Raw genomic sequence first — 24,892 nt, 5'->3', positions numbered from 1 at the left:
GAAAGAGTAAAATGACAATTACAATAAGTTTGAATTCTAGGGTGTGACCTAGTGGTTCTAGATGCTTATTGGTTGATTAAGTTTGAATTTATGTATTGTAGATTCGATTTGTCGATGTTATAAATCTGCTAAATCGATAACCAAAAAAATAGATTCTAGTTATCAATTTTCGGTCCTTAACAATTTGATTTTTTATTTAACTGATAAAGAAAATGCTCTTCTAAATTATTTACTCTTGCTTTATCCTATTCTCATTTGTATGAATATAAAGTTGAATCTCATTAAATTAATAATATTCAAAAGTACAAATATATATAAGACTATTTAGTGAAATTTGATTCTATTATATTTTTTTTGTTAAAATTTAAATTTAGTATAAGTTTATCTCTAATTTTTTTTTTTATTGTATTCAAAAGTTTTTGTGTTGCCACGAATACAAAAAAAGAATTGTACATGTGGAATAATCTCTTTTGTACACACATAATGTTTTACATATTTGATTGTTATTATTGATTTTGATACTTTTAAATGAGAAGCCATTTTTTAATATAGTTTCAAAAAATTTCTTCTATTGTTTATATAGTTTATTCTCTTATCATCACACATTGAATATTTTTAATAAATAAACAATGAATATTATTTTATTATTTTAAAAAATAAATATTATGTATAATGAATTTTTGTTTATAATGAATCATTAAATTGTTTAATTTATTTTGCAGTTAATCATTTAACTAAAAATTTATTACATTGAATCATACACATTGTACTTTATGTCTAATGAATTCAATAAATATGATATAAAATTTAGTAAAATATAAAGTATAAATATATTCTAGCCTATTTAGTGAAATATAATTCTATTGTGTGTGTGTTTTTTATTAAAATTTAAATTTGATTGGAGTTCATCTTTAATTTTTCTTATTGCATTCAAAAGTTTTAGTTGTGCAACCACTACGAATCTTTTTAGGTGCATGTGAAATGATCTGTTTTTTTAACACACATAATGTTTTTACTTATTTGATTTCTCATTGTGTTGATTTTGTGACACATTTTAAATGAGAAGCCATTTTTGGATATAGTTTCAAGAAATTTAGTTTATTCTTTTACCATCACACATTGATTATTTTTAGTAAAGAATATTTGATTATTAAGAAAAAATAAATATTATGTATAATGAATTTCTGTTTACAATGAATCATTAAATTGATTAATTTATTTTATAATTAATCATTTGACTAGAATATATAATTCAATGAATCATGTACGAATACACAATCTTGCGTTTTTAGATTCAAATCATAATAAAAGACATTCCAAAAGAGAAATGTGAATATTAAAAGAAATAAAAACTATTCCCAAAAAAGAAATGTGACTATCATTTAGTAAACAGAGTTATATTATATATATAAACAAGTTGACAAAACTAAACAACAAAATAGTAGTAAAATCAAATTCTCCTTTCCTCCTAAAACTTATACAAATCATTTTCATGGCTTCTTCCGCCACCGTAGCAAACGGAGAATTTGAAGCAAAATCAATCAGAATTGTTGATCTCCGCCTCCTTTCTCAATCTGAACTTTACTTCCTCTCCCTTTGTTCCATCACTGATTACAATTCATGCCGAGATGACGAATTCATTATCCCTAAAATCGATCGTTCTGTTTTCAATGAATTCGTTGCTTCCCCTAAACGAAATCATTTTTGTATCCCCTATGCTTCCCGTGCTTTCTCTTTTAGCCGTAATCGTAATCGGATTGATAATTCTAAATCAGGCAATGTGAGTTCAATTCGGCAGAAAAAGAAACGAGCTAGAAGAATAAGAATGACATGGCAAATAAGGCACTGAAGCATAATATAGCTTAATTTGTACTTCGTTTATGGTAGGCACAACTGAATTTTGATCATTGATGATGAAGTACAAGGGGAATAGGATAAATCGTAGTATTCAAAATAATATGCATGATATTAATTTTGAAAATGAGTTGCTTCGTATTTGCTTATAAAAATATCATTCAATTTATTTAATTTTTATTTTGTTTTTATGTTGGCAAGCTTTAGAGCTCCCATCAAAACAGGCTCTTGGTTATTTATTTTTTAAGATATTTTGTTCATTTTATTTAGCTTAAATATTTTACTATTTACATTTTATGATAATAACATATGATTGTCTCCGTTTATAATTTGGCTCAAAAATATATTTATCTTCAATATTTTGGTTCAAAAATATCTATGTAGTCAATACTTTGGTTCAGTAATACACGTATAATTATTAAATGGGTCAAAAAATCCGTTGACCGGAATTTTGACCGGTACCGGGATGAACCGGACCGGAATTACCGGGATGGTTCATCGGTTCCATCCCGTTCCAGTATATACCGGGACGGAACCGGAATGAACCGGAACGGACCGGGATGGAACGGGACGGGATTAACGGGACGATATTTTTTAAATTACGAAAATATAATTTTTTTTAATTTTTTAAGTATAAATTAATAGTTTTTAAATTTATACTATAATTTTTAACTTAAGTTTATTTTAAAGATATTTTATTAATTTTTTTTATTATTGTTAAGTTTGCAAGTAATCTAATAAAGTTTTCAAAATTTAAATCTTTTGAAGTTTATACTTTATAAGTTATTACTTATATTTATTAATATTTATTTTATAAGTTATATTTATAACTTGTATCTTGTAAATATTAAATAAATAAAATTTGTAATTTTAAAAAAGTAAATTAAATTATAAAAATTAAAAAATATCAATTTAATTTATTTAAATTTGTAACAAATTACAATTTCAATTTACAACTATTAGTAGAGTACATAGCTTACGCAGCCACCTTCTAGGAAGGGTTCTGTTTCAACTATGTCTCGAATGTAATACTAATAGTTGTATAGTCCCGTAAATCCTCTTTCTAACTCAGCTAGGGATTGATTGTGATCAACTTCTGGTCTTGGTAAAGCTCGTTGACGATCTTGAATTTCGATGTCATCATCACTACCACATCCAATAGCTGAATCTATGAAAAGTTCAAATTGACTATCTAACTTTGGAAGTCCTTGATTTCTACGCTCAGCATTTATCCAGTCTCTAAATAACACTGATATCTCCAGGCTGTCTTCTGCTAACGAATATCTGTGGTCTCCAATTTGAAATCTTGTCGCGCTGAAAGCTGCCTCCGAAGCTACTGATGATCCTTGAATTGCAAGCACATCCTTCACCATCCTACTAAGTTTTGGATATTGAGCTCCACGATTTCTCCACCAGTTCAATATTTTCGGTATACCATTATCGTTTGTAATATCATCTGTACCCTGTTCAAGATATTTAACAAATTCACATTTATTAGAAGAGTCAAGACCAAGTTTATGTTTCACTTGTCCATGAGCACCTACTTGATTTGTAGACGTTTGAGGATTTTCAACATTATCTAAGAATGAATATTTATCATACATTTCTTTTGCAAAGTATTTTATACTATTTTGACATGTTACCAAATCAGGTTCTTCTTCAGGTTGAATATCTAAATTCTGATAAATGCATTCAACTAAAGTTTTTGTACCATATTCTTTATATTCGGGGTTGAAAAGAAGTGCAGTTAAATAAATTTGAGGAATAGGAAAAAATATTTTTTAAATTTTGTAATCATAACTTCAATAGCAGAGGTGAATAAAGTATTTGTTTTATATTCAGAAAAAATAGATGAAATCTCACATATGTGTATTAAAATTTCAGAAATAGTAGGATAATATATTCCAGAAAAAATTTTAGTAGCATCATAAAATGATTTCAAAAATATTCTAAGTTCATTTACTTCATCCCAATCACTATCATTAATTTTAAATTCAGGATAAGCATTATGATTATTAAATAGCGTAGTAATAGGTTGCCTATATGCATAAGCAACTTCAAGCATATCATAAAAGGAATTCCATCTAGTTTTTACATGCTTCAGAACTTTTCTAAACGGAAGTTTAAATGCATTACAAAGTTCTTTAAATTGATTAATTCTACTACTACTATTCATATGAAAAATGTAAAAACAAGCATTATCAATTTTATCACAACTATTTTCAAATAATTTCACACCGTCACTAACAACCAAATTTAATATATGCGCGGCACATCTAACATGAAAAACATATTTACTAATAGGACAAAGTCTAGGTTCTAGCAAATTAATAGCATTTAAATTAGCAGAGGCATTATCTAAAGTAATACTAACGACTTTATCACAAAGACCAAAAAAATCTAAAATTTCCAACACAGTAGTAGCAATATAAATTCCGGTTTTTTTCTTTTGACAAATTTTATAACCAATAATTCTTTTTTGTAAATTCCAATTATAATCGATCCAATGCGCAGTAACAGTTAAATAATCAAAACCATTAGGACTACGACCCATATCAGTAGTAATAGCAACTCTACAATCCATTAGTTCAAAATAGGCACGTAAATATTGACAATGTTTTTCTTGAAATTCGAAAATATCTCTTTTTACCATGCTTCTTGATAAACCTTGAAAACTAGGATTATATGTTTCACGAATATAAGCAATAAAACCCGGATGTTCTCCAAAACTAAAAGGTAAACCACAAACAACAACCATTTTAGCAAAGTTTTCACGATCACGATCCTTGTTATAGGTTCGATGTGTAAGAGGACCACTTGGGTTCGAAGTATTTAACTCACTTTGAACCATATTTGATCCTCTAACCGATTCTTCAACATTACAATTTCCACCAACTTCAAGAGAAGACATATATGCAAACCACTCTTTACTATGCTTGTTAATCAAATGTTTTTTTAATCCCCCCGTTGAACCTCCCGTCCCACCAGATGTATATTTAAAATGTTGTTTACAAAGATTACATATACTAAAAGTTTTTTCTTCATTCAAATAACAAAATTTCCACACATGTGATTTTAAAGAACGTTGTACCTTGGTCTTACCTCTAGTTGGAATAATAAGGGGACGAGTAGTTCCAACCGGAGGTGGAGCTTCAATACCTATACTATTGACTGTATTGAGGTTGGCGGCGGGGCTAGTCGGTGTATCATCTAAATCTACTTCTTCATCTAAATTTAATTGTTCATCCGTTTCCACTTCTTCATTTTCTTGATTAATACCATAATATCTTTCATAGAGTTCATGGGGAGTCGGACTATCTGAATTAATATTTATAGGACCGGGACGGGAAAAACTAGTTTCATTCACATGCGTAAATTCATCTGTATTTATTCTAACAAGAGGAATTTTAGATTTAGACGAACTAGCACCTTTGTTAGTTTTTTTAACTAATTTTTTTACTGATTGTACTAGACCTTTTTTACTTCCACTTTTTTTAGAAGACTCCATGATATAAAATTATAAATTATAAAATACGAAACTTAACAAGAACAACTTACAAGTTAAATAATAAATACAAAAAATAAATATAAGATTAGAGAGTGGAACGAAGTTACCAAACGTTTGTATAAGAACAAACGATTATAATGAAAATTAAAATATTGATGTCGAAACTTGAAATTTGAAGAAGATTCCTCCTCCGAAATACACCAAATGACCAAATGATATAAGTTATAAATATGAATGTAATTTGGAAATATATATTCTCTCAAATACTCAGATTATATTTGTAAGTTGTAAACTTGTAAATAAAAAATTTTTACACACAACTCTAATTTATACAACAAAAAAACTAGCCGTTTTAATTTTTCCGTTTAAAATTTAAGGCTGTTCTTGGGAAAAGGGTAGGGGGGGGGGGCCTGCACTGCAGCTGCAGTGCTGCTTTATGCAGACTGCAGTCTGCAGGGGCGGGCAGGCGCGGGAATTTGAAAAAAATTTAAATTTTAAAATATAATTTATAAAAAATATAAATATAAATTATATAAAATATAAAATATAAAAAAATTAATATATATTAAATAAACCGGACCGGAACGGACCGGACCGGAACCGGAACGGACCGGACCGGAACCGGAATGAACCGGTACCGGTACACCGGTACGAAACTACGGTTCCGTCCCGTTCCGTGTACCGGTTTAGAATATCCCGTCCCGTCCCGTAGGCAACCGAAACGGGACGAACCGGAACGGTACCGGTACGTCCCTTTCCGTTGCCCAGACTTACTTCATCTATCCTTTCAACAAATAATATATGTCATACACACACACACACATATGTATGTAACACACACGCACACGCGCACGCACACGCATATAAGAAATATTTTCATTTTTTATTTTTATCTGAACTTAAATAAGATAACTATTTTATAATTTGAAAGATATTGTTAGGAAAAGAATGTATTAAAAAGAAAATATATAATATATTTTATTTGGAAAAAAAAGTATTTTCGATTCATTAAATAACGATAAGGGCATTTTTGGATCAAAGTATTAACAGAAGGACGTTTTTGATCAAACTACAAAATGACATTTTTGTTTCTTTTGCGTAGTTTAAGGGCATTTTTATTCTTTTTCCGTACTTGAAAATAAAACTTTCTTTTTATCTACATTTTAAAAAAAATCACCTTAAGTTTGTCAAAGTAAAAGAGTTTATGAAACATCAAAATATATATAAACATAAGAACTAGTCTATTAAATTTATAAATGAAAATTATATTTATATTGTGTAATTTATTAATAGATTGACATCAAGAATTAGCGTAAAAATAAGTAGTAAAGATTGTGAATGTTATTTATATATATGATATTAAAAATAATGTAAATATACATGAATATGAAAAATGACATTCTAGTTTCATCTCAAGACTATGTGATATTATTCTTCACACCAAACGATTTTTGAGCAATTTGGTAGAGACTTTTTCATTGGGAGTTTGAGTTATACAACTGGCATTTCATTTTACCAATAAATCGATAATCAAAATAATAAAACATTTTTATCAGCTTTCAATTTATTGATTTTAATTCTTAATGGTTTGAGTTTTTATTCCAATAAAAAAATGTTTATAGAACAAATATTTCTTCTCCCACAATTTGACAAGATAAAACAATAATATGGATTTACAAACACTCATGAAAATAGAATAGTAATAACTACCATCAATATTACTATACAAGTATAACACAAGAAAAATTAAGAGGAATAAGGTTTTTAGTTTAGGTTTTGACATTTTGTAAATAAATGGTATGCATATATCATTTGTCATAATTTTGGGACTTTAGTTTCTTTGCCGTCCAAAATTAGATCATAATATATCTTTTATACTAACAAACATACACGTGTTACAAACTTGTCCATCGACCCAACATTTATTATATATCATACGACAGATAAGATTGTGCCACGTGTTCATGTTTAGTCTTCAATTAGAGTAAAAGGGCATATATGGTCTAGTTTTTTCACGACATGGGCACCAATGTCTCAAAGGTATGACGGAGGATACATGCATACAATTTATGATAGTTTAGAGATATATTTATCCTTTTTCCATTTGTATAATGCAAAGTTGTGAACTCAAAGTCACTATGAGTGTGAATTGTAGGCTAAAGAACAAAGACAATATTAATTAAGGTATTGAGATTAATATTTTATATTTATGTAGAAATAAAATAGTAAATTCTTATAGTCTTAATGAATTGTAATTCTTTTTTATGAAATCATTTACCCATTAACCAAATAATAATAAACTAATAACATTTTTCAATTCGATTTTTGCACATTGGAGTCCGAACATGGGAAGAGACATTTGCACACTCATATTGGAGTTAGGACATTGGAGGTGAAAGATTAGGAGAGACATTGATGTGTTTGGTATGAAGGAAAATGTTTTCCATGGAAAATGTTTTCCTAGTTTTTTGAAAACAAGTAGATTTTAGACTTATTTTCTCATGTTTGGTTGGTGAGTAGAAAATATTTTTCGGAAATGATTTTTAGTGTTTGATTTATGAATGAAAAATATTTTTGAGGGCCATCTTTTATTTTTACTAGAGTAGAAAATAATTTATGAAATTAAAAATATTTTTTAAAAATAATTTTTATTTAGGGCTGTTCGAGGGGCTGGGAAGGGGGGGGGGGGTTAGGATTGAAAAAATAAAAATTTGAACTTTATAGTATTTTAAAAAAATGAAATTAATTTTTTTGGGGGTTAGGGTGGGTGGGTGGGGGGGGGGTAGGAGTTTAAAAATAAAAATTTGAAGTTAAAAATATTTTTAGAAAGCAAATTTTTTGTTTTTTTGGGGGGGAGGGGGGGGGGGGGAATGGCCTGTGGTGGGTTAGTGGGGGTCAGGGATCGGGTAAAAAAATAAAATATTAAAATTAATTTTTTTTAAAAAAATTATTGTTTTTCCCAAAAAAAAATGTAACTTAAAATTGGAGGAGAATTTTGGAAAATATTTTCCTTAATTTTTGAAGAGAAGTCATTTTCCTTAATTTTTGAGGAAAATGAGTGGATTTGAAAAAACATTTTCCAAAACTTTTGTCCTTGTAATCATTTAAAATTTATTACATATAAATTTATAAAATGATTCGGATTATATTGAATTCATAAATATATTAATCCAAATAAATATTGTGGATTGATATAATTGAGTTAAATATTTAAGTCCAATAAATATGGATTTAATTAAAGTCTAAATTAATTGATTTGGGCTACATTGGATGAACCCAATTTGTTAAACCCAATCTCATCTCATTTCTAGAGCCCATCTTGGCGCCACGTGTGCAGATGATGTGGCATGCCAAGTCAAATAAGAAAACCAATAGAATCATGACATGTGTCAAAGATGACAAACCCGCTCCATAAAAGCCCAAATACCATGTCACTTCAATCTGATTGGCTGAAAGGAATCCTATTCAATCGCAACTCCTCTATTCTAAAACTATAAATAGGGGTCCTCATAATTCAGAAAAGAGAGAGAAAATTCTAAACAAGAAGCTAGAGAAACTCTGTGGTACAAACGCCATTTAATTCTCTACAAAGCTACAAGTTTAAGAATTCAAGCATTCAAGTTCAAGAACGATCAAGATCAAGACCACCGAATTCAAGAACAAGCTCGAAGCCCTTGAGTTCAAATAAAAGTCAAGATCAAGATAAAGTTCAAGTTCAAGTTAATCGTAGATTCAAGAACAAGCTTTAAATCCCTTGAATTTATATTTGAAAAGGCTTATTCAGAGGAATTATAGAGATTGTAACACTCGCATTTGAAATAATAAAATCGATTGTTGCTATAATTTTCCGTTCTTGATTATTATTTTCTCGACGCGAATTTTATTGTCTACAGTCCTAACCAAAAATGAGAAAATTATAAAAAAAAATTCAAAAAATGTTTTCATTCATACTAGACACACTCTGAGTTGATTTGGAGTGAAAACAATAAACTAAGGAGATAATTAAGTATGTAAAACTTTATTTTAGGAAAATAATTAAATTGAGAGACTTTATTTTATGGAAATAAGAATAAATTAGAAGCTAATTAAGCGAGTAAGATTTTGTATTAGGAAACAATTAGGTGGTAATCCCTATTTTCTGAGAATAATTAAGTGAGAGGAGTTTATTTTAATGAGATAATTAATTGTGTGGGAAAAAACTTTACTTTAGGCTATTTTAAGAATGTGATTTATTTTAACGTATCTGAATTCATTTGATAAATAATTAACAAATAGAAAAAAAAATACTCTCGAACTATCATAAATGATATGCAAATATATTTCGTCATACTTTTGGCATATTGATGTCATTGCCATCCAAAAACTATAACATATATATCTTTTATACAAACGGGCACACATATGTTATCATCTTCTTTATCGATTCGACATTTATTAAATATCGATTCAACGAATAAAATTGGGCATGTGTCTCTATTTAGTCTTTCGTCAGAGTGAATGACATATATACTCTAATTTTTAAACGATATAGACACTAATATCTCTAAAATATGACGGAGAGTATCTCCATACTATTTACAATAGCTCGACGTTTTATTGTTTTTTCAATAATAAATAATATTTAAAAGCTTAAATTGAATTAATAGGTATGATATAATTGTACATCTAATTAGACATTTTTTCCAAAAAAGAATTTACAAAACCATTTAAAAATTGTTAGTCTAATAATTCAACGCCGATAAATTAAGTAAAAATTATATTAGTTTAGTTGATTCAAATTTTTACCTATCTACCAAGGTGGTAAATCAACAATCTTATGTTCTTAGGTTCAATTCTTAATTAAAAAAAATGCGAGTGCTAATTTTTTAATGGTGATTAAAGGTATTTACGGTATAAATAAAAATTGAATCAAACATAATTAAATCCATTTTATTTGGTGACGTGTTTTTCTTTTTTTAGATTTTTAAAAATCGATATTATTTGGGTTGATTATGATTTTGTTCAAAAAATTCAAAAAAATAACCGAATCGATAATATTATATACATATACCTTATTATTATATATACATAAATAATTTTAAAGATTTTATATGTGTTTTCATCGGAATTTGTTTATAATTTACTTATGAAAGCAACATTGTCAACGTGATATATTTATCTTATCGGTTTTATATATATGAATTTCTATGACAATTCTTTATGAGATTGAAAATGTCACCGTCTCTTCCTTCTAACCCAAAATAATGAACTTTTAGGCTTTATTCACAGTAAACTCGATGGTTATTGTCACTTTTTTCACATTTTAACTAAATTATTTCTTTTATTTTTATCTATGATTAACAATTGAACTGAATAAAAAACAATCAAATCTATAAATAAATAATATTATATTTTAATTTAATTTTGATAATTTTAAAATCGATTAAATTCATGTAGTTTCATTTTTTGCTGTAAACATCCAAACTAAATAAACCAGGCCTATAACCTATTACCTCACTCTGCTTCATCTTCCAATAGAAAGAAGTTCACAAAACCAAGCAACAGTTAAAAAATTCATTGAAAAGTTAAAAACAAATCGATCTTCCCTCCAAACTTATACAATTCTTTTTTTTCATGGCTTCCGTTACCGTCGATTCTTCTTCCGCCACCGTCCCTGACGGCGCACTTCAAGCGGAATCAATCCCAACCGTTGATCTCCGACTCCTTTCTCAATCTGAACTTTACTCACTCTCCCTCTGTTCCCCCGCTGCTTTCAACCCTTGCCGGGACGACGATGTCATTATCCCTAAAATCGACCGTTCCGTTTTCAATGAATCCGCTGGGTCCCGCAAACAAACCTATTCCCGTCTCCGTCTTGCCCCCGCTGCTACCGCCTCTGCTTCCTCCGCCATCCGTAGCCGTACACCTCACCTCCGTAATTCTCCTCACCCTCTTCAGAATCCATCTCCTAACAATGGCCCAGCGAATTCGGAGAGTTCCCAAATCGTTACCCTTCTTAAACAGCTATTTGGTTCGGGTACTCAAAAGAACCCTACCGATTTGGTACCTATCCGTGTTGATTATTCCGATTCCTTATCTGTGCCCTCGCATGTGCCTGTTCCCGGCCTCGAATTGGCCAATGTGGGTTCAATTGGGCAGAAAAGGAAACGAGGTCGGCCTAGGAAGAATGAGAATGGTGTCAGGGTGGCTGAGGTTAAAGTGGATGAGGTAGTGAAGGACATTGTAGTTTATCAAAATGTGGATGATAGCGATAAAGAGATCATGAATAAGGATGGTATTCCAGTGGATTTGGCAGTTCTAGGAGCATCGGTGGATCCGTTTGGCCTAGAACTGAGGCGGAGGACAGAGGGGTTAGGGAGTGCAGAAGAGTTGTTAGGGTTTTTGGGGAGATTGAATGGGCAATGGGGGAGTACGCGAAAGAAGAGGAGGATTGTGGATGCAGATGACTTCGGGAGTATGCTGCCAAAAAGTTGGAAGCTTTTGCTTTCTATTAAGAGGAAAGAAGGCCGTTCATGGTTGCATTGTCGACGCTACATAAGGTTTTTAGAAATGCTGTTGTTTCTCTTATTGCCTTTTGTTACCTTTATTGGTTTTCTTGTCAAGAGTGTTTTATGGTTAGGGTATTAGAGAACTCTAGTTTGGCTTCAAAGTTCAACCTTAAATATTGAGCAAATGCATTTGAACAGAAAGCAATGAATTCAGCGGAATTTAACTAATTTAGGATTGATGCATAGTTGATTCTTTTTTGATCATTTATGGAAAACAACTGGATCTTGATGTCTCTCGGGGCATGATTCTCATCAAAGCCTACATAGATGATAATGAAATAAATGAAGTGATTTTGCAGTGACTCTTTCATTGGGGAGTTAGAGTTATACAGGTAGTGTTTTGTTTCGTATCATATTTATTTATTTTGATAACAGCATGCCTAGCGTTATCCTTTGGGGAGGGTGGTGGTGTGTACACAACCTTTCCCCTACTTGTCATGTATAGAGGTTGTTTCTGATAAGCCCTCAACTCAAGTAAAGCATAATAAAAACCAGTATGGAAAGGAAAATATAGTAGTGAGGCAACCATGCTGAAACATAATGGAGATGAGAACAGTAGCAATAACACAATATGATATCGGAGCAGAGAAAACAATAAGTAATAATAGAATTGAAGGAAAAAATAGCATATGAGTAATAATAGTAAAACTGATGAGGAAAATAGACAAAGTTTGACTACCTCTTAATCTTCTACCCCAGTTGTTGACCTCCATATCCTTATATCCAGGTCATGACGTCATGTCCTTGGTAACAAAATGGTCTGAAAAGATCACACAAGCAGGACTTGTCCAAATTACATGACAAGACTCTAGCAAATCCTGAAAATCCAATACATCAGTTGCAAAAGACCCTCTATTCCAACATAAATTATGAATACATTTAAATTTTGTAACAGGTACTCATTCCCTCTTCCCACCATAGCATCTTTTAATCCTTTCTAGCTATATAGTCCATGCTATGCACAAGGGGACTGTCCTCCGAAGTTTCTTATGTCTCCTGACAATTCTTTGTGTTTGCCAAATATGAGTAGCTCTCTAAAATTTGGTGACATTACCCAATGAACTCCAAAAATGCATAAAAAGATAGACCAAATCTGCCATGAAAGTTACTAGAGTAGCATGTAATTCACCGATCCACTATTATTCTCACATAAAAGCACCTGCTGCAAAGATTAAATCCTCTTTTCTGCAGCCTGAGCGTAGCACGCCATCCAAAGCAAGCTACTTTGGTTTGTATGCCTAAAACATGGTGATACAATTTATAGGTTTTGTATGCCTAAAACTTCTTTACTTGTGGCTGTTGCAACTTTATAGAAGTTACTCCCTCATTTCATTGTCTTGGTTTGCCTAGGCTCAAAGTTTAAAGAATGTAGGGAAGATTTCGAATCTTGTGGTCTTTAATTAAAGGTGTGTATAACATATGAAAAGTGCCCTTTCAATCTTGTGTTTTAGACACGCAGTATTATTTTTACAAGGAAGTGCTATTAAGGGTAAAGTGATTGTGTTGGAATTCAAAAATTACTAAATCTAGAAAGTTGATGTACTACATGAAGTAAACTAAAAAAGAAAGTAGGACACGTATAATGTAACAGAGGGAATATTTGCTTTGAAAAAGGTTCATGGTACTATGTTGGTATACTGATTAGAAAAATGAAATTATTTGTAGAATTCTTTTGGTATGTAAGAATTTTATTTACCAAAGGGAGATCAGTACAGTTACAATTATTGGAAGAATTTGTCCTTAAAAATATATTTGAATAGAATGTGTATTCGAAGATTGTGTGTGTGTGTGTGTATATATATATATATGACACTGCTTTTTTCCTTTTCCGCTATGACCTTGTTCAGTTTGGTCTCTTTGATGTCCTCAAGGACATTTATAGCCTCTTTGACCAAGCTTTTGACAAGTTAAAAGCATTTTTTACATGGTAGAGAAGGTGCCAATTATAAAGACTAACTAAACACCTAGTCTTAATGGTGCTTATGGGAGTTGATATTCCATCAAAACATCTGCAGTTCCCCTCTCTCCAAATGCTCCACAAAATTTACTGTTGGGATCAGCCTCCAAGTACTTTTGATGGTGTTATCACTTATCAACTCTCCTACATATCCAGCTAGCATAAGCATCTTTGATGGAGAGGGGCATAACCCATTGGAGGCCAAACAATGAGAAGAAGAAATGCCATATGCGACTGTTGTGGAGCAGTGCAAAAAAAGATGGTTGAAACTTACATTATCTTGTTTACAGAAAAGACATCTGTTGATGAGATTGATGCCCTTTTGCCTAGGGTTGTCTTGGGTTAAACATGCCTTATGTAGGGCTGCCCATGCAAAACAGGAAACCTTAAGAGGTTGTTTGGTCCTCCAAATATGCTTCCAGGGCAAGTCTACAAGTATGCCAGTCTGGGCGCACTAGTAGTTGTAACTTTCCTTCAGTGTAGATCTCTAATAGGTTTTTCTTGTTATCATAATTTGCAAATTGCTGACATTTGTATCTTGAACAAAAACCAAGCCCATCCAACAGTTTACACATGATTCAGAATTAATATTGTGATATTTGTTTACTCCTCTCTCTCTTATATGCGTTCAATTTAGATGATGTAAGACATTTGAATTTCTCAGCCCTAATGGACGGCAATTTGGCACATGCAAGGAAGTCTCTTCATATTTGCTCTTTCTTCGTGGTGAAAGGAATGAAAATCTTCCAACATATGTAAATGGCAGTGGAACTGTTGAGATTACTAATGCATGTGCTCTGGTTAGTATAAGCTTAACCTTTTTTTTTTATAAAAAAAACAATACATTTTTTCTTGTCCTGCTTTATTTTCCCCTTACATGGAGCTTTGATGCATGAAATATGTTTCAGACTTCAGATCTCAGAATTCAAGATGGTGGCAAGAAGGAAAGCTCTGTTTTTCATAACTCATCCCCTGCTGTTGGTCATGGGGAGTTGCAAGTTCTACTGAATTTTGGAGAACTATCGGAGGTCCAAGTAGGGGACCTTTTGCAGTGTGACAAATGCAATGTGACGTTTAATAATAAGGATGATTTATTGCAGCACCAGTTATTTTCTCATCAGAGAAGGAAATCTAGAAATGGTGGTCAATCCATTACTGACGGGGTAATAATTAGAGACGGAAAATTTGAATGTCAATTCTGCCATAAGACATTTGAAGAAAAGCATCGGTACAATGGTCATGTTGGGAACCATGTTAAGAAGCAGGTAAAGACTGTGGATGGATCGCTTCCAATCAAAATGGGAGGGGGCATTGAACCTGTGGTGCCTAGCGGAGCCATGCTAAGGGAACCCATTATGCAGGATTCAGTTGTTTTACCGAGGAACTTGACAGAAAATGCTGGTGTAATTACAGATGCTGGTGATAATCCTGCACCGACTACTAAAATCCAGGAGGATCACATGGAGACTGACAATAAACTAGAAGGTCTGGGTGAGGCTATGGATACTGACCCTAATAAAACTACTTTGAGTTTAAGTTTTGAAGCAGTTACATTCAATAACAATGATAATAGTTATTGTGGAACACCACATGACTCATGTTTTCTGATCTTGCAGCTGAAGGAACCAGTAATGGTTGTCATAACCAGGAAGGGAGTTCTGTGAGCCGTTCCCCTATTTCATCGAATGAAAAAACATGTGTGGATATAAGCAAAGTAATTGTAGGCTCCAACATAGAAGAACCTGAACAGGAAGGTTTGCTTTGTTCAAATGACATTGTTGATTCATGTGGTGTTAGTATGGAAGATGGCAAGTTTTTCCCTACAGTGGATGAGAGCAAAGTAGAGAATGGTCGGTCTGTGGATACCGACTCAACAACTGTTTTATGCAGTAATCCCAGTCTGCCGGGTGGGAATAGTTTGATAAAAGCCAGACAAATTCCACATACTGAAGATCACTCAGGGAAGAACATTGATGATATGAATGGTGTATCCTTCCTAGCAGAAACATCTAAAGGAAACAGATATTTAAAGAGCAGCACAGGTACCCCATCTTGTGATAAGGAAGGATCCACTGTAGATTATGTCGGAGTTCTTTCTGGTTGCATAGGTGAGCATAGACCTAGTAGCATTATGTCTGATATTGAAAATAAGGAGTGTGGCAGTCTTAATTCAAATGACAATAAGCTGATTATGAAAGAGGACAATAATTCAATTGCTCAACATCTAGATAAACATGTAAAAGATACAGCTGAAAGAGATGCAGTTGATGTTTCTGCTTGCGTTCTAGAGGAGCTTGGACAGAAGAAAGGTGATGAGAGTAGTCTACTTTCTCCGGCATGTGACAAGAACAGTGAGGTTGAATCTCTGATTTTTAATGATTTGAAAACAAGTGCAGAGGAGCCCAAGATTAGTGAGCTGCAGAGTGTTAGAAGTAATATAGTGGGATTTACTTCTAGTGACAATTATGCTGTGAAAAAAGTTGCTGCCAGTGACACAGAGAAGGAAAAAAGTCTAGCATTCTGCCCGCTTTTTCCGGCCATGAATGCAAGGGCATCATGTGCAGAAGATCACGATACCAAAGTTTACCAAAGCACACTGGAAGGTAATGATCTGCAAAGGTCCGCAAATGCATTGTTTTCTACAACCAATGTACCAGAAGCTTCTACCAAGGAATATACCATGCACAGGAGCTATAACAACTCTTTGAAAGAATCTAAATTTGATGGACTAGAACACCCAAGACATCATGATCTAAATGTTGTTTTCGGCAATTCTCATGTGGATCTAAGTGCAAATTTGAACTGCACACCTTTCCAACTTGGCATGGAGGAAACCTATGGCGTTCAGGATAATCTCCAGAAAAGATTGGAGACCGATAAACATGGAGAAGTAGGGATTGATTTAAGTGATTCGTCTTTCAAGGGAAAAACAGGGGATTTTGGAAGTAACTTCAACACTGTTTTTCCTAGTCAATTGTGGAATGAACACAAATTAAATGAAGTTGATAACTCTGGAAAGAAGATCATTACTAGTTTTGGTTGTGGAGATGCCAAACCTAATGAGGACGTCATGGCTGGAAGCATTTGGAGAGTGGGTGTAGAAAATGTCATGCAAGGTGGCTCAGCAGGCAATTCAACCTCAGTAGCGCAGTCATCTAATTGTTTCCAGACTTACGATGTTTTGTCAGATAAGGTATGCAATATAATATATTGGACTACTTTTCTCTCTGTGTGTGTGTGTGTGTGTGTGTGTGTGTGTGTGTATAATATGCGTATCTGTGACTATTTTAGTTTGAGAAATACATCATTCTGCCATGCATTTGAAGAAAAATGCTATAGCATATTAGTTAAGTAGTAGTTGCAGTTCTCTTTGCATATACTCTTAATGAACCCATTTTCCTATTAGAAACAATGAAAAAAGACTTGCAGATATTTTTTAAGTTATGAAGATTGATGTGAAATTTTTACCCATTATATTCGATAACTTATCATATATTTCTTAACTTGCTATTTTGGACAGGTTCCCAATCTTTATGGAGAGAATGAGAAGTATAATGGCAACACTGGCTTTGATGGGTTGAGCTCAGACAGAACGGGACCGGTGGAATATAGTTTCATGAGCACACAAAGTTCAAATTCGCTTCAAGAAGAGCCTCGAGTTTTACCTTACGATGTGGATATAGAACAAGGATTTAATTCCTCATTTTGGCTCGGAAAAGACAATTTGATGCCAAATTTAGCTGGCAGTAATCAGGTGACTATGGTATGTGTTTGGTGCAGAAATTTGTTTTATCAAGATTCTAACCAGTTAGAAGCTGGTTCAATTGGTGCAATGTGTCCAACCTGCAGTGGGAGTACTGCAGGGCAGTTTAGCTTTATGTAGCACTTGTCATTGAAAATAGACTTCAGACAGAGGATTAGGTTAAAGGGAGGTATTTGTTCATCCAGAACTGGAAAGCAATTAGAAACTCCAGATTGATGTTAGTTATGTTAGTAGGTAACCTTCCCTATTCTTTTGACTGAAATAAGTCAAACCACCAACTGTGTCTTAGAGAAGATAATGAGATTTTTATCTTCTTTAGACTTTTTTTTTTTGAAACAATGCAGTCCCAAGTATCAGTTATACATGATATGGTAGGATCAGGATCCATCAGTTGGACCAAAACATTTGATGATTTTTAGATTATTAGGTAGTTGCTGAATGTGTCTCCGATTTGAGTTGTGGATGGGAGAAAATGTAGAAGCAACTTTGATCGGTTAGCAGCAGCATGATGGAGGATGGATGAAGAAGCTATTTTTGAGATCAGTTTTGCAGAGATGACAATGATATCCTCCCCTACCCCGGTATCTCATTGAGATTCTTCTTTCAAATGATTCTGTTACTGTTTACTACTTTGGGCATTTTTAAGCTTTCTGGTAGAAGTTGGTTTTTGCAGCTGTGTTGCTATGTTTTCTATTTTTGCCTTGTGTTTACTTATTAGACAGGCAAGCACACTAGTTGTTTAGGTAATGCAGCTTAGCAAATTATGTGATTCTATACAATGCTCCCTTGACTTACAAGCTTGGATATTATTAGGTCTGAAAGTTCCCCTTTTGCATGTGATAGTGTTTGGCATATGCGTAGAGAACTTTCGATTTGGAATGCATCTCTCATTTCATTAGATCGACTTCAACAAGATTCAACCAGTTAAATTTATATTTTATAAGCATATTAAAAAATTTATAATAAAATTATACTTATTTTAACCAATTAATTTTAAATCTTGCAAGAGTTTTGATAGCTTAGATTCAATAAATTAATAATAATATAGCTCAAGCAACTTGGTGTGCTCATCATTGTATGTCAACTACCAATCATAGTCTTGTAGGCCAATAATTAGGTGTGTAACATTTCTTATTTTTAGAATTTGAGTTTTAAATTGTTTCATCATTCTGTTTTCAACTCTATGATCTCATGATTGAGCAGGTAATATATATGCTTCCTTTTTGTTTTGCCTTTTTGCAAAAGATTCATTGGATGTTAGAATGTGGTTGGTGTTAGAATTATTAGGTATATGATATTATTTGTTCGATTTGAATTTATCTTTTGTTTACAAAATAGGAGCAAAATTTTCATTTCAAATCTTCAATTATCTAAAAAGTAGGACGTCAAATTTCAGTTGCGAGTTCATTTTTTAAAATTTTTTATAAATTTATGTTTTGTAATTTTAAAAATGCTAGACGTGAATGGATGATTTGAACCATTTTAATATTTTTTAAAATTATAATTAATGAATAACTAATTATTTTTTTGATTTTCTAGACAATTAATAGATTTTTGTGAACATATGTGTGAATTTGAATGTTTATAATAACATATGATCGCAAACATTTATTTATAAAAGTACTACACAGAGATATGTGATTTATCAATGTCGTGACTTACGATATTTTGAATTTTGTTTATAAATTATAATTTGCTCATTCGTAAGATTATATAAGAATTGAGAAGTTTTTATTATTTCCACAAAATTTATGGGGCTTTTTCTATTTATATTCTCCTTTAATTATTGTTTAGATATGCTTTATTTGTATCGAATTTCTATTATAAACACTCTCTACGCACACAACAGCCTCTTTTCACTCAATACCTTATTATCGCTAAAAATATATATGATTTCTTATTAAATCATAATTAGTTTTTTTTGTCTACTAGAAGTTGAGAGCTTCGATATTTTTAATGCATAACACTGAACACAATAAAAAAAATACCTAAGTTTAATTTCATATAAAGTATACTCACCATAAAATTATAGTTTTTCTTTTAACTCACCCCTGCCTTGAAGGTGTTCTCATGACTCTTTCAGGTTAAAGTTATGAATTTTGATTCGACTTAATAAAGTCAGTATATACTTAATGTTTTTTAAACCTCATTTAAGTGACATTTTATCCTTATTATTGTTTCTATATGTTACTCTTATGACCAAAACTCATGCATAAACAATTAATGTAAATATCAATTAAAATTATAGTGGAGTGATCAATACGTCTTTATTATAGAATTTTACTTGTTAATGTAAATTTTTTAATATAAAATGAATTTAATTATTTTTTATTATAAATATCATTATACTGGATACAAAATAAAAAAATTAAAAAAAACAACCATTTTGATGAATGGACTGTACATTTGATATAACGTGTGTACTCTGCTAAAATAGTTCCTCAAATTCTAATACGATTAACATATCATTATCTCAAATAATAATAATACTAAAAAATCTAAAAAAGTATAACAAAATCAGCAGAAAGTACAAACACAGTGGTCCATTTATACAGAGTGGATTTTGATGTTCCAACAAAACCAAAAAAAACAACAACTGTTTTTATCGTTTAATAATTTTTATTTTTTTAAAAAAAATTCTATCTCTACTACTACTATATTCTCCTCTCAACAAAAATCTGGAGCCTTAACGCTAACATGCGCTGGGCTCTATTTTCCACCGCCGCTGCCACCGCCACCGTCGATTCGTCGATCTAGGGTTTCTCTCTTGGTGGGTTTCGGAAATTTTCTGATCCAATTTTATAAGAACAGAGAAATCTCTTAGTTCTGGAAAAATGGGTCTTTTAAGTGCTTTTGCAGCTGGGTTTGTGGTTATATTGATGGTCTTTGAAGGGATGGCGTCGCCGGAGACTGCTAATGTGTCGGTTCGCTCAGTTTGTCCATTGAAATCTGTTAAAGATTCGATTTTTATGGGGTTTCAAGATTTGACTTGTCCATTAGATGGGATCCAATCTTCTTATGTGGCTGAAGTTATTCAGGTATAGATAATTTTTCTTTTGTATTGTATGTTGTGTAATATTTTCACCTTTTTGTTTGAATCTGTTGGTTTTTGGGTGTTTTACCTTGTTAGCAAGGTGATTAATAAACTAGCGGGGTACAAATTGGCAGATGCAGTAAAATTTATATTTTTTGGGCGTTTAGTGAATAGGTGGTGATGATTCTTGTCTTTTTGAGTTGAATTATGGCAAAGTAATTAGTTAGTTTTTTTGTGACATTATTTTTGGATGAATTTCCTGTTTCTAGAGAGTGACCAGAATTTTGAAATATTTGTGATTAGCTGCATACCTTTTGAGTTCTGTTTATAGAAAGGAATTTCGACTAATTGGACCTTGTGTAGGATCAGCATATGCAGAGGCAAGAGTAGGATAGAAGGTCTACACCGGACTTGTTCGGATGAGTTAGAGCTTTTAGATGAGACTCATGAACTCTCTTGGTTTCATGTTTGAGTATTCTAGTCATATATATAACAAACTGTTTTGTTTATTTGTCAATCTCGAAGAAATGGTGAAAGCTGCATTGGGCTGTGTGTCTGAGCTTCAATGTTTTTCAATAGTTGTTGCTGTTCAAATGTGTTGGTTTGAGTAGCTAAATCTTATTCCGTGTAGAACGAATTTACTGGTCTTGTTTAACCATACTGCTTTGAGAAATCAAACATATGGAATGCAGAGTCTGTGGATATGTTTCAGTTTTTTGGCACCTTGAGCTACCCAAATCAAAATGCATTGAAGATTATTCTGTATAGTCATGTTGGCGTCAGCCTGCCCTTCACCTAATTTTTAATTTGGCTTTATCTAATATTGGTGGTTAATGTGGTCATTATGCTTCATATATCTGTAGATTTGTATGCTTTTTTTGTTCAAGGTTTTGCTCAACCGTGCATCTGCAATGTTAACGTGTCATGGGCGCTTGCTTAGATTTTTTCCAGCGGATTCGTACTAAGTGAAAGATACATGACATGTGTGGGCTTAGGTCTTCATTCATTCACTGCAGGAGGATCCCACACCACTGGATCATCATGCATTTTCCCTAGGGTGCCGAAAGGAGAAGCAATAAACCCAATTTGTACTGGTGAAACAAGAAATAAAAATGAAGAGCAAAGTTGCTCATGCTCTTACCTTGCAATTACTCAAAAGAGTACAACTTTTTTTAGTCTATGTACCGCTTCCGTGAATCTAGGGTTTCAACATGAACCATTTTAGATGTAAGAGTACGTGAGTATCAAGTCAAGACATTACAAGGTCGATGCCTTGCAATTATCAAATTCTAAATGTAGGGAAGTTAGAGCACACCAAGTTGAATCACTTCCGCTGTTGAATGTGCATTACCAGTGGGTACACCCTGTGTCATATGTTGAAATATCAGAATTCTTTTTTAAATTGCTGACCTCCTCCATCTGCATTTAACTTCTTCCCTGTGTTCTTATGATGTGAGGACAACATACATAGGATCCACCCCTGCCTTCACCCACAGAAAATGTGATTGTATTTTCATTTTTATTTTCTCGAGGAATTCTAATGGTTCTGCGTTTTATTTTGAAGGGAGATGAGCTGTCATTGCAGAGGGCACTAAGTATGATTCACCGGAATACACATGATTATGTTGCTTTGCTTTTCTATGCATCCTGGTGTCCTTTCTCTAGAAGTTTTAGGCCAAAATTTTCCATCATGTCTTCTTTGTATCCTTCAATTCCCCATTTCGCAATTGAAGAGTCAGCTGTTAAGCCAAGGTTAGTGTAAAACTAATGTTGTATGTCGTATTGCTTTCTCTATATTGTGCTGAGAACTAAGAATGTCCTTTCAGCACTCTCTCAAAGTATGGAGTTCATGGGTTTCCGACTCTCTTCCTTTTAAACTCAACAATGCGCATGCGGTATCATGGCTCTCGCTCCCTTGATTCAGTGATTGAATTCTATGGTGGCACTACTGGTAAGCGTGTCTGTTAGATTGTATTATGGTGTTTGAACTCAGTGCCCCTTAAAACAAAATCTGTATAGATTGAGTAACCTTACCCAATTCAACCCTTCAAACTCTCCAAAAAGAGAATTGCCTTATTGATCCTGAGAGTTTTGAAAGTAGGAATGAATTGACATTGGTGGTAACTTTTTCACTTTTGCTAAAATGGTTTTGCTCAATGCACTTGCATTTTTTACATTTTCTAGGCCTCAGCTTTTCTTTTCAGAACTTCCATTTCCCTCTTTGCCTTTCGTAAATTGCCTGTCTAATCTATTTGATATACATGCGCATGTTCAATTACCTTTATTTTGTAGCTCGAAGTAGGTTTCGAGCTAATGCATGTTACATCAGAATAGTGAAGTATGGTGTTCATTTATTCTTTTAGGAATGCAGCTTATTATGTTCAGCCATCGTTCAGATCTTCTTCTCCCTGCTGTTTGACTTTTCTACCGCTATCGAAGTATTTTAAAATTGTTCCTTGTGTGACATCCACTAATATGGGAAGACTCCTGCTTAAGTTGCCTCTTTATCTTAAGCCTCTTTTAAATTTTAAACAGGTTTTCATAGTGCTTCGGTGGATGCCACTTCTCTTGGCAAAATGGGATGCTCCTCAAATCTTTTGAAACTGCATGGAAGTGACCAGGAAAACTGTCCATTCTCCTGGGCCAGATCTCCTGAGAACCTTTTTCAGCAAGAGACATATTTGGCCTTAGCCACTGCATTTGTGCTATTGAAAGTACTTTATATGATATTTCCAGCTTTACGTAAGATAGCTCAAATTGGCTTGGGAGGTTGCATATTACAAATAAGAATAAGAAGCTTGTGGGAGCTTCCTCTGCTATACCTGAACCGAGCTGTACAATTATGTAATTCACTGAAGGAGCCATGCAAAAGAAGCAACTTGCAGGAAGGAGCTATGAATGCCAAGGCATGGGCTTCAAAGTCTTTAGCGTCTGTCTCATTCGGAGAGTCTAGCGCTAGCCGGGTGGAACCAGTAAGTTCAACTCACTAATTGCTTTGATGGCCATATCTATAATCATAGTGCTCTTTTATAATTGTTTTAGCAACCATAATTGGTGCTGGTATTATCCGATTGGCGCAGCACTATGCAATATCAAGCTTTTGAAACGATATGCTTCAATTTTATGTAATGTAGATTAGAATTTTTTTCTCACCGTCGGAGAAATAATGTACCCACATTGTATATAGCTTTAACTAATAGGCAGAGCTTTTGAATTCAGATCTTTGTTTATTTAATTAAATCAAGACACTGTCTAGTTCCTTTTGTATGCTAAGCTGTCTTGAATTACATCTTTTGTGAAACAAAATTCAGGTGAAACTCAGAACACATGTTTTTGCTTTTTATTTCTAAACCCTCTGCATGCAGAGGCACTAATGAGAAAAAGTGCAGAAGTGATTAAATCTGTTCTGAAGAATTGCTGGGAAACGATACACAATCCGGGAAGAGTTCGGTTGGTTCCAAGAAAGGGTGAGCATGAAATGCTTTAACTTTTTAAGTTGTTGAATCAAATAAAGTTCTGAGGCCTTCCTTCTTCTTGAGGATTCTCATTTCCTATTATACCAAGTGTTGAAGCTTTTGTATGTGATATGGTTATTCTCGGCATCCGGCCTCATGCTTTACTCTAGGATAGTTAAAATAACTAGAGGATCATTTTGTAAGGCATAAAACATAATTAGACTGTCCCCTTTTCCTATTTTAGGCATTCAAAGTGGTTGGCAACTGACAAATAGTGATTGTTTTTAATCACAAGGTACTCTGCCTTCTGGTTGTTGCTTTACTGTGGCACTTTTGAATTATTGACACACTATGCACTTTTGACTTTACACCATAGTATTAGAGAAAATTGAGGTCTTTATCAAAGAAAATATGATAAAGAAAGTGTGTACATCTTAATCATGAATAAGGTTGTCTTATCTTTGATTTCACATTAGACCATAACCCAAAACCTTCTGAAGCAAAATCCTTGTTCACTTTTCTGGGTAGTCCAATCCCTCGTTATAATGAACTTGAATTAAGTGTGTCTTGTTAAAAAAAATATTATGATGATGATGATGATGAACACAGATTGAGCTTAAATGAAGCAGCGGTCATTCATGCAGCGCTGTGCTCCTTCTCTTGCTTAACAATCTGATTGTGTGTGTTGGTTTGTGATGCTCACCTAATAGCTTAGAGTCCAGTATTACACATGCTACCTCCCACCAGTAACAGATATGGTGGAATAGTTTAGA

The 24,892-nt window shown here is 32.9% G+C and overlaps 2 protein-coding genes across 3 annotated transcripts; both read left to right on the top strand.

The window, feature by feature from the left end:
• Positions 1–10,818: 10,818 nt before the first annotated feature.
• Positions 10,819–18,427, top strand: LOC101267888 (uncharacterized). 2 transcript variants are annotated; one of them, XM_004238481.5, is made up of 5 exons: positions 10,819–11,901; positions 14,532–14,667; positions 14,776–15,352; positions 15,484–17,060; positions 17,388–18,427. In XM_004238481.5, exons 1-5 carry the CDS (start codon positions 10,976–10,978, stop codon positions 17,748–17,750), a joined length of 3,579 nt encoding a protein of 1,192 aa, XP_004238529.1. In that variant the 5' UTR covers positions 10,819–10,975; the 3' UTR covers positions 17,751–18,427. The 2 variants fall into 2 exon arrangements, with proteins under 2 accessions (XP_004238529.1, XP_010320178.1); XM_010321876.4 differs by having other exon boundaries at positions 14,776–15,358.
• Positions 18,428–20,195: 1,768 nt separating this feature from the next.
• On the top strand, positions 20,196–23,931 carry LOC101256478 (5'-adenylylsulfate reductase-like 4). Its single transcript, XM_004237869.5, has 4 exons — positions 20,196–20,668; positions 22,229–22,416; positions 22,491–22,615; positions 23,200–23,931. Exons 1-4 carry the CDS (start codon positions 20,465–20,467, stop codon positions 23,652–23,654), a joined length of 972 nt encoding a protein of 323 aa, XP_004237917.1. The 5' UTR covers positions 20,196–20,464; the 3' UTR covers positions 23,655–23,931.
• The last annotated feature ends 961 nt before the right edge of the window (positions 23,932–24,892 follow it).

This window comes from Solanum lycopersicum, chromosome 4 (genome assembly GCF_036512215.1).
Source record: "Solanum lycopersicum chromosome 4, SLM_r2.1".
Classification (NCBI taxonomy): Eukaryota; Viridiplantae; Streptophyta; class Magnoliopsida; order Solanales; family Solanaceae; genus Solanum; species Solanum lycopersicum.
Note: the sequence above shows the minus strand (reverse complement) of the source record. Positions and strands in the feature narration are given on the sequence as shown.